The sequence below is a fragment of the Gadus macrocephalus genome, chromosome 16 (assembly GCF_031168955.1).
Source record: "Gadus macrocephalus chromosome 16, ASM3116895v1".
NCBI classification, from domain to species: domain Eukaryota; kingdom Metazoa; phylum Chordata; class Actinopteri; order Gadiformes; family Gadidae; genus Gadus; species Gadus macrocephalus.
Genome location: NC_082397.1, coordinates 21,565,055 through 21,579,591, shown reverse-complemented (window position 1 = coordinate 21,579,591; position 14,537 = coordinate 21,565,055). Strand labels below are relative to the sequence as shown.

General features: G+C 46.9%; 1 protein-coding gene across 4 annotated transcripts; it reads left to right on the top strand.

The window, feature by feature from the left end:
• The first annotated feature begins 711 nt into the window (after positions 1–711).
• On the top strand, positions 712–14,056 carry pxylp1 (2-phosphoxylose phosphatase 1). Of its 4 annotated transcripts, none has more exons than XM_060074545.1 (6): positions 719–901; positions 2,656–2,791; positions 7,314–7,499; positions 8,405–8,531; positions 11,133–11,272; positions 12,304–14,056. In XM_060074545.1, the coding sequence occupies exons 2-6, from the start codon at positions 2,713–2,715 to the stop codon at positions 13,314–13,316; spliced, it is 1,545 nt and encodes a 514-aa protein (XP_059930528.1). In that variant the 5' UTR covers positions 719–901; positions 2,656–2,712; the 3' UTR covers positions 13,317–14,056. The 4 variants fall into 4 exon arrangements, with proteins under 4 accessions (XP_059930531.1, XP_059930528.1, XP_059930529.1 ...); XM_060074546.1 differs by lacking the exon at positions 719–901 and adding an exon at positions 929–1,149; XM_060074547.1 differs by lacking the exon at positions 719–901 and adding an exon at positions 3,085–4,592 and having other exon boundaries at positions 2,676–2,791.
• Positions 14,057–14,537: the final 481 nt, after the last annotated feature.

Here is a 14,537-nt window from a genome sequence, read left to right as displayed (position 1 = left end):
ATTAATCACAGAGCCTGTAATTAATTCGACAATTTTTTTTAATCGCTTGACAGCCCTAGATATATTATATAAATACCTATATATTTTATATTATTATTATTATATTATATTATACCATATAGATATAGTCAGAGCTCCGGGAGTCCGCACACGGCAACAATAACTTCTCCTCCATGCTGTGGTTCACTCTGACAGCTCATTGGTCAATGGGGCAGCAGCTCATTTGCATTAAAGCTACAAAACACCAGAAACAGCTTCAAAAACATGTTTTCTGGAACTCATATACTATGTTTACTTGTTGGGAAAACACCATCATATGTCTCCTTTAAACCAGTCTTCATCCACACACACTCCCACAACCAGCATGTGTTTACATATTTTATATCAACCCAAAATACTAAGACTTCAATGACATGACAAATTGTGATCGACATTCATTTGCTTTCAGCTTTATAAACATTATTGTATAAAAAATAGGCTTCATACATACGTTATACCATTGTACCTCATACCATTATTAGATTTGAAATATTATTTCCAACACGATTATTAAGATGCTTAATAATTACAAAGTTGATACTACATGTAACATGACACATACTCCCCATCCATCGGCATTGCATGACCATGGCATGTTCAAAGTTCACAGTTTGTCCAGTAAACCCAAGAATGTACACGCCTCTTATTGTGTTACCACTACTTGTCCACTAGATGGCACTACTGAGCTTCAACATATGGAGATTGAATTGAGGCTGGACTGTCTGAGAACCATACGATCCTAGCAACAAACGTGGCGCTGATACTGCCGGCTGTCTGGACGCCAGTCGGTTCACCGTCCGTCATAATGCTGAGCAGAGGAGCTGAGTGACGTGCGACTCACAGCCCTACACTACATCATCAGGTCAGTGTGCAGCGTTCCCCCCGTTCTTTATTTTTTTGCTTTTTATGCTTTAGGATGATTTGGGATAGGCAGGAAGGTATTGGAGATAGAGGGGAGGACATGTAGCAAAGGACCACGGGCAGGAATCGAACCCGGGTCGATGCGATCAGGACTGATCCTTCATACGCGCTCTATCCGGTGAGCCATTCCTCTGGTTCTGAACGCTCGTCTGGACGTTCACCCATTGGCGTCCCGCGGTCATTGTAATGGTATGTGCCTATTTGTTGTTGACAATAGCGTGGGAAGCTAGCGATATAGTTCCAGTCAGCCGAACTACTTTGGTGAAGTTGAAACACTAAGGTGTACAAGCAGCAGTGACACGTAGCCGTGCTCTGTAATGCGACGTGGGGACCAATTGATCTAAAGCGCGGTGATTGATTTGTAGATGGTTCATAAACTTCCCCATTTACATTTACTGAGCTTATCAACGCCGACCAACAAGGTAAAGACGGCTAGTAGCATTAGCAAACTTGCTAACTAGCAACCAATAAAACAACAACTTGCTGTGTTTCTTGCTGTCTTGCTTGCTGTCTTGCATTGCCGAGGAGAACATAAACGTGCGCGTGCACGCGGGTTTGCATACGCCTCACGCATTCAGCTCGGTTGTTCATGCGCTGCTCGTGAGTTAATAAGGGGGCGCAGCGGCGCGCGCAGTGAGTGAGCCATGTTCGTTCTACCGGGGTCGTCATAACTGCATCCAGACAAGAGTATTTCGGTCTACTTAATGCTAGGGTTGCAGTAGCACTGCATTTAGTTGGTGGCTGTTTCGTCATCTCCCCCCGCACACACACACACACACACACACACACACACACACACACACACACACACACACACACACACACACACACACACACACACACACACACACACACACACACACACACACACACACACACACACACACACACACACACACACACACACACTTTGTTCTGTTTCCATCCAATTGCTGCTCGTGAATTAGATGGTTGGAGGAAAATTATATAAAGTGGCACGCTGCGTGTGTGCGTGTGTGTGTGTGTGAGAGAGAGAGAAACCATGTATGTTCATGCGCCAACATGCAGTAATGTCATTTAAATTATACAGTACTGTGGCTCATGTTATATGTCGTCATGGGATGTGTTTCGCATCCATCCTTTCCAACGTTTAGATGTGACATGTCCTATGATTAAAATGAGCTCCCCTGGGTGACTTCCAGCGGATCAAGATTACAAAACAAGCAATTTAATTTAATAGACAAGGCAGAAATCATCGCACTCATGATATAATGTTGGCCTTTACACAGAACGGTGATACAGAATCTGCTAGTATCATATAGCGGGTTTCATTTAAGAATTGATAGACTTCAGCTGTCTGAAGCGGAGAACAATAAGGTGAACTGGTAATAAGAATGAGGAACTGTCTATGAATTGTCCAGTATGGATTCCATACTGGATGCAATCATTTAATTCTGACACTTTGCAACATTTACTAGCACACCATTTCTTCTTCGTCTACAGTTCAGCCTGATGCTTTTCTCCCCCTAATTCTAATACTATTATCTTTTACGAAATAATAAAAACAACACTTGATATTGTTTTCTACTTTGGTAATACTACTTTACTACTCTTTTAATCATGATCGTCTACTGTGTCCAGACTCGTTGCGTATGGTTGTCTTTATACTCTAGTGTATTCTTTCACTCATTGTGTGTTGTTGTCTTTATTTTCTAGGGTCTCGGCTGGAGGGATGGTGTGTGAGGTAAGGACGAGGACCAATCAGGTGACAGGATGCTAGCTCGGAACCGCTTCATCCTGCTGGTGTTGGTGGGGGCGGTGCTGGCTATCGTCAGCCTCAGCCTCCAGTTCTGTAAGTCACGACATGTTTGTTTGTTATATTGTCTCAAACACACACATTTCTAGTTTTCCTACGAATAATGTGGCGTGCTTTGTGGAATTCAAATTTCCACCCAGATTATTTACAAATGTAGACAAATCCAAATATATTGAGATGAGCCTCCTAATGTCCATATTTCTGTAGTTTATTCTTAGTTTATTTCTTTGTCCCAACCATCCCCCCTCCTTTATAGCTTATCCTTTTTGTCCAACTGCCATGTAAACCTAGAGCCATTCATGTATTGTATTTGCATTATTGCACTCTAGGGCTGGTTTGCTGGCCATTACGATGGCAGAGAGACAGGCGGGCTGGCGGGCTGGCAGACAGACAGACATTGATCACTGGTGCAATAAATTCTGCTCTCTGTTGGACGGATGAATGCAAACCAATGAAGATTGTAAAACACATTCTTGAACATTCTCTATCGGGCCTTCAACATCCCTGGTGGACTCAATCAGCAAGTGGGCATGGCTTAAAGTACTGGTTCAGTTTCCATTTTGTTCTATATCTATGCTTCCATCTGAGACTCATCACTTCCACGTCTGCCAAAGATGTGTCAAGACTTTGATGTCCCACACACCTTCATAAAATGAGATGGACTGATTCCAGACAGGAAGCCCAGCTTCCACAGAAGCAAATACATAGTAAAGTAAAATAAAATAAAAGAGATAACCACTTATTATGTACATATACACATTTATAAATTTGTAGGGCATTCATACTGGTTAAAAAGTCATCAAAATGCAACCATTTCACTATGAGTAAGGATGACTGCTGTAGGGGAAGAGTCAAGCAGTCAGTAAAATAGGCATAGGGCAGGTTTAACTTCTCCTCCGACGGTTTTTGAAGAAGTGTCCACTATTCTGTTCTTTCTGCACTGGTACATGCTTCTGGTTGAATTAGAAACTCATTTTTGACACAGCAATGCATTTAAAAACATGCTCTCCTATGTTCCTCTGAAGCCCGGTTTCCCTATAGCCTATGCACAATACAATTGCAGCTGAACTTTAGTTCAGCTGCAAGAAGTCACTGCATCGGAAGGCACCCGGTGCCAAACGTTGAGTTTATTCGAACGAAGCGTACTGTATTTAGGTCGTTCTTCTATAATATCTCTGTATAGTGTTGACAGTACCAAGTACTAAGTGTGCGAGCAACCCCGTAATGAGTTGTGAAACAGTTTGCAATAATCTTTTTCATTTCCCGTAACAACTATAATGTTTTACAGAAGTGTGTTGCCTTGTAACTAGATAAGGTTAGGATTTGATGCTTTTAAGCCACACAGTGAGTCACTTTGCGTCGTTTGCGATAAAGATTATTTTTAAAGCACACAAGAAGAAGCCCATCAGCCATCTGCCCCTCTATTTCCTCTTTGCCCTTTGCTGTTTGTGTTAGCCTTTCTCCTCAATGTTTTTCAGCGGAAATCTTGTCTTCAGTGTTTCTCTCCTGAAAATGTCTCAGGGTTTGTGTTGGGCGTTTCTGTACCGTGTGTATTAATCGTGGTTGCTGCTGTGTACATGTTCTCATAGCCCGTTACAAAAGGCCCATTATGTAGTGGACCATGCTTTAGTCAGGCTGCACAGCCAGAGCGGACATGAGCATGTTTGCGTGTGTGTGTGGGTGTGCTTGTGTTTTTGGCAAGGGGTGCACTGGGTGCCGAGGGGAACAGGTTGTAATAGTGAAAGGGCTTCAGTGTGTGGCTGCACTCCTCACTAGCCCACAGTCTGCAGAATGCTCTCCATCGCTGCCCCACACCTTCTACTGGTCCTTCTCGCTGGTGAGTGAATCATGGGGATGGAAACGCTTCCGTAATGATTTGATGGGGGCATCTAATGCAACTATTAAGATCACTCTCTGATATCTACTGTAAACATCCACTTTGTTCTTTGGTTGCCTGTTTGGGTTTATGTTAATTAATTTGACTAGAACGCGACTAAGGCAGCTGATGAAATTGTAAAGACTTGCCATGATGAGTCTTATGTTGAGCCAGAATGGACAATTCCAACGTTGGTTTTCCTTATTGGAGTGGTGGTTCTCTGTTCAGAGTTTTTGCGTGAGGCAAGCTAGATATTCAGATTGTCCCAGGGAGTTTCCTGTCAGCTTTTCGTTTGAGTTGCCATCACCTTCACTGGGCTGAGGACATAAAGGGATGCTTCAGTATTTAGACCCTCTGGAATTGGAGTGGGAGTCGCCATATCCAGCCCCACAGCCAAACCACGCCGTCTTCAGCTCTACTGTGAACCCAGCTGCAGATGGGTCGTTTACCTTTCCGCTCGGCCAGACAAAAACAAAAGGGTGGATATTGCAGCGTGTCTGTGCGCCCAACGCAAAAGAGGGAGAAGGTGAAGAGTGACCGACTGCTATGCGGAATCCTCCCACCGTGTGTTTGTGCAAAGAGCTTGCAGTGCCGTACCGGTGTTGGTGTCGTGGCAAGACGAATCCTGATGCACTTGTGGTCTTTTATGTGGGGCAGCAGGTGCCCGTCTACTTTGCAGTTAACTCCCACAGTAACACGCAATGTTTGGCTAGTTCAGGGGCTCCTTTCACAGTAGCCAGGGGTTCTTGTGTGTGTGTGAGGGAGAGCCTGCTACATACAAATCTGTGAGAGGAAAAGTGCAAGGAGACCACTTTCGGTGGTTTTTGTACCGGCACTGCCAGTAGGGACCCCCCCCCCCCCCCCCCCAATTTTCTTTTCTTCCCTGTGTTCTGTCTCGTTCCTGAATGAGAGGAGCTGTTCCCTTCCCACACCTCCTGGTTAATGATGAGGGCATTTCTTTTTGCGGGGGTCAAAATGTTCTCTGGTCTCCAGGGCAACATCGGTGGGGGGGAAGGGGGAAGGGGGAACAGGTCTGAATTATAGACCCTTCTTTTATTTTCCAGTTTATGCCTTCATTATTACTTAACTCAAACAAGCCTTTGAAGAATATACAGTTACCCTTTTTGGGTTGTAGAGAGTCGGGAGGTGAGCACAAACAGTAGGACATTTGACGAGGAAATTGGACAGTGATCTCAGCGTGATTCATTCAGTAAAAGCACTAATGTGACGGGGAGAGATTTTAAATGTGGATGTCGTCTGGCATATAGCCTACTGGAAAACTATTTGTCTTGCTAGTCAATGCCTCCAGTGTTGAGTGGAAAGAAATACTAAGCAAACATGCCCATTTTATGCCCATCCAAGTTCTTACTAGGGGTAACACAAGAAAATTCACCATTGTGCCATCCAAAAGTCTCCTTAGGCAATTTTCACCGTTAGATGTACCAACTCTGTGTTTCTTTTCAGCACAGTCCCCAGATTTATTTCATATTCATGACAGACGAGCTGCTGACAAAACTCTAACGCCCCTAGCCTCCCTGAAACCTAACATTAGTTCCTGATGCCCTCCCTTTGTGGTCAGACAGACTGTTGTTTGCACTGACACACCTGTGCCATCCGGCTGCACCCTGTGGTCATGTATTATTAGGTGAGTGCTGCATGCAGCGCTCAACTATTGTTCTTCATAAGTTTTATTAGGTGAGTGCTGCATGCAGCGCTCAACTATTGTTCTTCATAAGTTTAATTTGTTCTTTCCTCTTCATTAGGTGAGTGCTGCATGCAGCACTAAGATATTCTACTCCTAAAATCCAGTCAATGGGAGGCCTCCCATTGTAGTTATGTGACGTCTTAACTGTTTAAGACGTAACTAAATCAATTTGCAATCGTTTATCTTCGTTCAAACCATTTAACATATCGACACACTTGTATCTTCATATTCTACAGTTGTCCCATTGAAGCCATCTGCCCATTCTGACACTTAAATTACTTAAGACATCGTAACTCTGTCAGATTTCCACCGGTTACCATCGTTCACACCTTTAAACAAATCCACACACTTGTATCTTCAATTTCGATATCATTTAAACTTTATTCAGAATCACGGTTTTAGTTTCATACCGCCTCCTTTTTTTAGTTGGTCTCATTGACTTACGTTGAAACTGGAGCGTGAGGACGTTCAGGCAGTGTTGCCAGATTGGGCGTTTTTTCCCGCTCTATTGGGCTACTTTTAATCACACACCGGCTCGCTATTCTCTTAAAGACACTCACTCACTCACTCACTCACTCACTCACTCACTCACTCACTCACTCACTCACTCACTCACTCACTCACTCACTCACTCACTCACTCACTCACTCACTCACTCACTCACTCACTCACTCACTCACTCACTCACTCACTCACTCACTCACTCACTCACTCACTCACTCACTCACTCACTCACTCACTCACTCACTCACTCACTCACTCACTCACTCACTCACTCACTCACTCGATTTAAGCCATTTAACATTTCTTTATGTCTTAATCTATGTGGTTTTATAAAAAAAAATATTTACAACCTCACTTTATACTACCGCACTCACCGCATTTTCTGCAGGAAATGCATTTTCTAGTTATTATTATTATTGCTCAGCTCTCCTTCTCCCTGACCTATATTTCCCCCCCGGTCCTTGTCTCCCCAGTGAACCTGACGCCCACCACTCCCCTGGAGAAGGAGCAGGTCCCGGGGGGGGCGGCGGGGACCGGCCTGGGGAAGAGCAGGAAGAGGGTCATTCCTGTGCCCCACACCAAAGCCCCAGAGCTGGACCCCATCGCCGAGGCCTATGGCTACTGCAACACCCCCAACCGCACGGAGCAGGCCTGGGAGGGTAAGAGAGTCCTGAAGCCTTAATGAATCAGCTGTCGTTGCTCCGTTATATAACCTGGATGAAGCTGAAAGGCGGAATGTAGATGTGAATGTGAATGGAATTCCAAGGCGCCAATTAGTATTCACTCTGCCTACTGGAATCCTTCAGTTCTGAGTTCACTCTCCACCATGCCCGACCAGAATAATTCATACCTTTTTGGAGTTTCCAGTGTAACAATCCCGCTCTAAGGTTAAACAAAGACCATGTTGCCCTCAGGGATCAGACAAAACAGCTGAACAAAGTCAAAAGGATCCTACCCTGGGGCAAACAGCTTAAGACAACACAACTGACCTGTATTAATGTTATTAAGGGGTGCATTAAGCATCCCACAATTATGGTTTTAATTGCAAACTCAAGTAATTTCAGTTGATTGACTTCCTTCTATGCCTCGAGGCCAATATGAAGCAGGTGTAGTCTAACCCTACCCACCTGGTTACATAGCCATGCCGGGGACTAACTACCAAACATAACGGCAAGCTAAATTAAGCTACAGTGTTTGGATCGTTACAAACGACAAAACATGGCGTTTGTAACTATACAAAATATATGTGTGTTGCATGTGGCAAAACATATTATTTTAAAGATGATTTTGAAGAAATAAACTCTCAAACACGGGCACAAAGTGGCCTGTTTTGACATACACAGACTAGGCTGCATTACATTGTACAGTACTTGAACTGCACTGATGGCTCAGGATGTGAAAGGACACACACACACACACACACACACACACACACACACACACACACACACACACGTCTATAGTGACGTAAACGATGGTGGTGTTGAATCCTTGCATTGAAGAGGAAGACGAGGTGGGACAGCCACTATGATTCTGATGCGAGTGGAACTGTTTCCTCTTCCAGGTCACAGTCCCGCGGACTACACCCTGCTCTCCGTTCAGGTCATGATTCGCCATGGCGACCGCTACCCCCTCTACTCCATCCCCAAGACCAAGCGTCCGACCATCGACTGCACGCTGTCCCCCAACAGGTGCGCACAATCCTCCCCTTCTAGATACATAGATAACAACTTTATTAATCCCCCGGAGGGGAAACTCCTTTGTCCCAACAGCCCAGCAGTAGTTGAACAGTAGTTAAAAATACAAAGTACTAATGAAAACAGAAATAGAGGCTAAAGTAAATGCTGAAATCAAAGCTAAACAGGGCTGACAAAACAAACGGTATCAATTATAAAGAGGCCCAGTACCAGTACTTCACAGGATATTAAAGTGTAAAAATGCAAATGTTGGGTATTGTAGTTTTTGGATGACACACACTTTTGGTTTTACTTGAGGGACAAGGTCTTTGTTGGAGGATGCCGCACTTGCCCTGACGCGTTGGACTGGGTGTAGCGCACCACTGACTTTAAATGAGTGATGCTCGTGTCTAAGTATCCCCGGTGTGAGGTATGCCCTACTTTCTCTCCATTCACTTCGTCTGCTTGTTTCCTCCTACAATCAGAACTTGACACACTGTGTGATACATCAGCAGGTGGGCTGGTGAGCTACTGGTGCAGATGGTTACACACAGATGCTATATATATATATATATATCTGTGTGTGCGGAGAGCGCTGGAGCATAGCTGTTGATGGGTTAATCTCGCTCGATTTGAGCAGCACACTCCCTGAGCAATCCTGGCCAAGCACGACAGGGACGTCTAGTTAGCCCCGCTATACATCCTCTGCCTAGGGCGCTACACATGCAATCGTACTTTCACCCACACACATGCAAACACGTATTTAAATACACATGCAGTGTGTGTGGTTTAAGGCGAGGAGGGTGACGGAGAGAAGAGGGTGAGGAGGGAGGAGGGGGTGAGGAGAGAGACGGGGGTGAGGAGAGAGAAGGGGGTGAGGAGGGAGACGGGGGTGAGGAGGGAGACGTAGAGAAGGGAGTGAGGAGAGATGGAGAGAAGGGGGTGAGGAGAGATAGCGAGGGGGATGGGCAGAATGGTGACACTACACAATGCTCGTATTGGGATTGCTTGGATAAGCAGCAGCTTCATGTGGGTAGGAGGGTGGGTGTGTCTGTGTGTCTGTTTGTTGCTGTTGGCACCAGCTGTCGCCCACTGTCTCTGTCTGCGGTTAACTGAGCCCGCCACAGCTGGGAGACATTTCCGTCCTCGTTTCTCTTTCTCTCTGTCTCTCTTCCTCTTGTATACAGGGACTCAAAATTAACTTTGTCATTCTCCCGTGGTCCTCTCTCCGGCTGGTCACCGTCATCCAAGCGTCTCCATGTTCACCTTCTCGTTTGGCCGGCATAATTATTTTACAGTGTACTATGCACGTACGCACGCACAAACACACACCCACACACAGGCGCGTGCACAAACACACACGGACACACACACACACATGCACAAACAAACAAACGCACACACTGACTAATCGGCCTCCCGGTCGTATGCCAGTGATGCTAATCCCTTGTTTAATGTAATTGCGCTCCATAATCTGCAGTTGGCAACAATCATCTTAATAGGGCAGCCGGGGGTATTTTAGTGTGAGCCGGATGGCCAGCGCACATTCCCTCCAGTAGCCAGACACCCAGCGGAGCCAATTAAGATATGGATCAGCCAATTTCCAGTCCGCGCAAAAGGACACGCAGAACGGCTTTTGCTGCGGATGCATGCTAGTGATGGTTCTACCTGTTCAGCCTTGTGGGGACTAGCCCGGTAATATAGTGGTGTGTGTGTGTGTGTGTGTGTGTGTGTGTGTGTGTGTGCGTGTGCGTGCGTGCGTGCGTGTGCGTGCGTGTGTGTGCATTGAGCTACAGCAAAGATAAAAACATGCCATGAGGTCTGCCTCAAGGAGAAGACCATGATGAATAGTATGCACGCTGGTTTGTAGTGGCCTCTGTATTGATTTAAAGAAAAGGAATTATGTTATAGCTCCTAGTTGCGTGGCTGTGTACAAGAGAGTAGTCTCTCTGTGTTTCAAGGTCATTCTTTAAAGCTGAGCCATGGAAGTGGAATGTTGTATATCCAGTCCAATCTCTGATCTCCATGGAAACGCTGTGTGTGTGTGTGTGTGTGTGTGTGTGTGTGTGTGTGTGTGTGTGTGTGTGTGTGTGTGTGTGTGTGTGTGTGTGTGTGTGTGTGTGTGTGTGTGTGTGTGTGTGTGTGTGTGTGTGTGTCCAAATGCGTCAGTGCCTGTGCCCACACGCATTAGTCCCTCGTTTGGCCTCTTAGGTCTTTAATCTGAGACCACTGTGTCACAGCCCCTACACAGAAAACATATTACCGGGTAATCTTCAATCATCTCTGATCTATTGGGTCTGACTGCTTCTCTCATGCCACTGCATGTGCGCTGTATGAAAATGAGAGATTATCCTTTTTTATTCCCACCCACACACTTTGTGCAGCGTCTGTTAGGGCAGTGCTGTGTTAGAGCGACACCTGGTGGCACGTTTTGGAAATGTATGTACTACTGAGAGAGTTGGGGGACTTTTGGTTGTTTCAAGACAAACAACCAAAACAACTTTTTTTCTTTGACAATTGGGCCAAATGGGAGGTAACCCTGTACTGTTCGTCTCCCCACCCATTCCATCCATCCATACAACCCCTCCCATCATCCAAACCCCAACCATCCCCCAGGAAGCCTTCCCACCCCCAGCTGAGCGCCTTCATCAGCCACATGGCCAACGGGGACCGCGGCCACTGGGAGTCCACCCTGGGCTCCGTGCCCCGCCTGCCCAACCACAGCGCCTGTGAGATGGGAGAGCTCACGCAGACAGGTGGGTCCTCCGCTGCACCGCCCTGGGCTCTACAGGGGGTAGCTCTCCCCATAGGTAGAAGGACACTGTTCCCTCGTCATACAATCACCTAGTTTAAAATGAGGGCCATCAAAAGATTATAACTGGTCTCTACTATAATTGTTTAATAAATAACTATTCAGTGGTTATTATTGATTCATTAACTAATATATTTTGTATACAGACAAAACCTTAGAGTATCCTTGTGAAAAGGTAGCCCTCCTTTTCCCGAACATGAGCACCTGGAAGTTAATCATAGCCTGATTGGGGATGCAGGAACATGACTGGTTGTAAAGGGGGGGACGTTATTTTTCTATGTTTAATTATCATGCTATTTTGCATTTGGGCAACAGTGAACTTTATGATCAAGATGCAAACTGTTAAGATATGCAATGAAGTGTCTGGTTGATTATGATTTTGTTATAAAATATAAATGTATTGTGGTACTTGGGTCGGTGAACCCCCATGGCAGTTGGTATCTACCATTTTGTGTAATTGGTTGGCTTTATTTAAGCCCGGTATTTTCTGCTTTGTTTTTGGTGGAGGATAGAGAGACCGCTTGCTGTGAGGCTGGTTAATGTTCAGGTTAATGGAACTTTGCTTGTTTGTTTTGTTTATCAAGTATTTTGTTTGGCTTTGCCATTTCACTTTTCAAGCGTGGAAAATAAATTAGTTTTTCAACTAATTTATGCTGCTGGCTGAATTTTTGCGGCCTACTCAAAGACCTTCATTGCGTCCTAAACCGCTACGTCCCGAAGTGGAAGTGAGTCGGGAGGCTCATTTTCACAATCCTCTTCACAGAACGTCCTGTTCGTGGAGTGAAAAACCTTTCTCTGGTTTGGCCAAACCAAGCTGTATGGGTGTGGCTAGTGTGTGCTTGTCACACACCAGTTTTATTAGCATCATTGTATGTGTAGTGGGTGTAGGCCAGCATGGTTCATAAGTCAACAGGTCATGAGTTGGAGAGGCCTTTCACCTACGTCTCTCGCTCTCTCTCCCTCTCTCCTCCCCAGGCGTGGTGCAGCACCTGCGCAACGGCCAGCTCCTCCTCCAGGCCTACAAGCGCCACAGCCTCCTCCCCTCGGGCTGGTCGCCACGGCAACTCTGGGTGGAGACCACGGGCAAGAGCCGCACGCTGCAGAGCGGCCTGGCCTTCCTCTTCGGCTTCCTGCCCGACTTTGACTGGCCCAAGGTGACGGTGCGCCATCAGTGGAGCACGCTGTTCTGCGGCGCCGCCTGCGACTGCCCCGCCCGCAACCGCTACCTGGAGGAGGAGCAGCGGCGGCAGTACCGCCTGCGCGTGGGCGACGCCCAGCTGGAGAGCACCTACGCCGAGATGGCGCGCGCCCTCGGCCTGCCCAACCGCCAGCTGCGAGCCGCCAACCCCATAGACTCCCTGCTGTGCCATCTGTGCCACGGCCTGCCGTTCCCCTGCCTGCAGACGGCGCCCGGCGGGGGCGGCGCCAAGGCCTGCCTGACCATGGAGCAGTTCTCGGTCATCCGGCGCCAGCAGCTGGACGACGAGGCGGACAAGCGGCGGGTGGGGCTGTACCGCAAGTACGCCGTCCTGGCAATGCACCCCTACCTGAACCGCACGGCGGCCCGCATGGAGCGGGCGGCGCGGGCCAAGCCGGGCACGGCGGCCGCGGAGGTGGCGCTGGCGCTGGCGGCGGCGCACGATGTCACGGTGGCGCCGCTGCTGAGCGCACTGGGCCTGGAGGAGGCCCGCTTCCCCCGCTTCGCCGCCAGGGTGGTGTTTGAGCTGTGGAGGAGCCCCCCCGCGGCGGGGGGCAAGCCGCCGGCGAAGGGCAAGGGCAAGGGCACGCCCGGCGGCGAGGCGTTCGTCCGGCTGCTGTACGACGGCGAGGACGTGACCTTCCACACGGCGTTCTGCCGCGCCCACAAGCGCCACGGACCCCGGCCCCTGTGTCCCCTGAAGAACTTCCTGTCGTACGTGAGGAGGGACATGTTGGCCCTGCTGAACGCCTCGTCCTACCAGGAGGCCTGCTACAAGCGGCCCGGCTGAGGGGGGGTCCCCACGGACCCCCCGGAGCGTGGGCATTACAGCGATGACACATCGTCCAGGGCTTTGGTTTCCTTCTTTTTATTTTGTTTCATTTCCACTTCTTTTGATAATGGTGCTTTTGTGCTGTTGATAGTGTCTTAAAGAGTAGCTCAGCGCAGTATCCACAAACCTCAGGAGGACCAAACGAAACCGGTGGCCGGGTGCTCGCTCTCCGTGCCCCTGGGCAGGAAGAGGAGTCCTCACCTGGAGAGGGACGGAACAATAGCCAGCGATGGCCAGAGATGGCGCTGTAGATAAGGTTTGATGGAAATGTTTGGTTCCTGTTAGAAAATGTTTTTTTATGTCCCTTTACATTCCCTTAGTTTATACACATTCTTCCTTAAGGTCGGAGGGCTCTGTTCCTTGAGTTTGACCTCTGCCCTATTCAGATCAAGTTGACAGCAATGTCATTAAGAAACCAACAATTGTAAACCTTTGTACACCGCTTTTTCTAAATATTGTCTTTTCAGAACATGTTTGTACGCTAAATGCAATTGGTCGGAAATACAACAGCACATGGCCACTTTAAATCTCTACCTTTTCTATAAGAGCATAGGGTGTTGAAATGTCGTTGCTTGATGCTAACATTAACTGCCTGTTTGAGAAGGGAGAAAGACCGGGGAAATAAACCTCACAATGCTGGATTAGTAATTCCTGTTTAATGTGTAGTCAGTATTAAACATGTAGAGTTTAAGGGAAAACATGAGTCCTCTGCCTTGTTATTTCATTACTTATTTTCATGACTAACTGTTGAAACTTTTTTGTAATAAGAAACTTGAAATTTGTTCATTGATGGTTTGCTCCGTAAGAAGGGAACAACAAACTATGGTTTAGCATTCAACTCACTAAAGCACATAGCGAGGTTTTATAAACCAAATGGTATTCAAATCATCATTCGTAGTCACTCATTTGATTTGAGGATATTGTCAATACTGGAAGATGTTAATTATGGAATTCATCATGATTAATGTTATCAATTTTAATAATAATGATGAGGAAAATGAATGGCTTTTCTTTTCTCATTTGCTGACCTAATATATTAGCATCCGATTAGTTTTGAAAGAACCCCATTGTATTTTCTGCATGCCAGGCATAACAAGAACAGTTATCCCTTGGGGCTGCTTCTAGTGACTTAACACTCTTGTGCACTCACACTAGGCCATCTGGCCGTGGCCGTGGCCG

Excerpts from the sequence above, each read along its gene's own strand:
- pxylp1 (XM_060074545.1), top strand. The coding sequence starts at position 2,713 with ATGCTAGCTCGGAACCGCTTCATCCTGCTGGTGTTGGTGGGGGCGGTG. Across the intron at positions 8,532-11,132 it reads TGCACGCTGTCCCCCAACAG|GAAGCCTTCCCACCCCCAGC; the intron begins GTGCGCACAATC and ends ACCATCCCCCAG. Across the intron at positions 11,273-12,303 it reads GGGAGAGCTCACGCAGACAG|GCGTGGTGCAGCACCTGCGC; the intron begins GTGGGTCCTCCG and ends TCTCCTCCCCAG.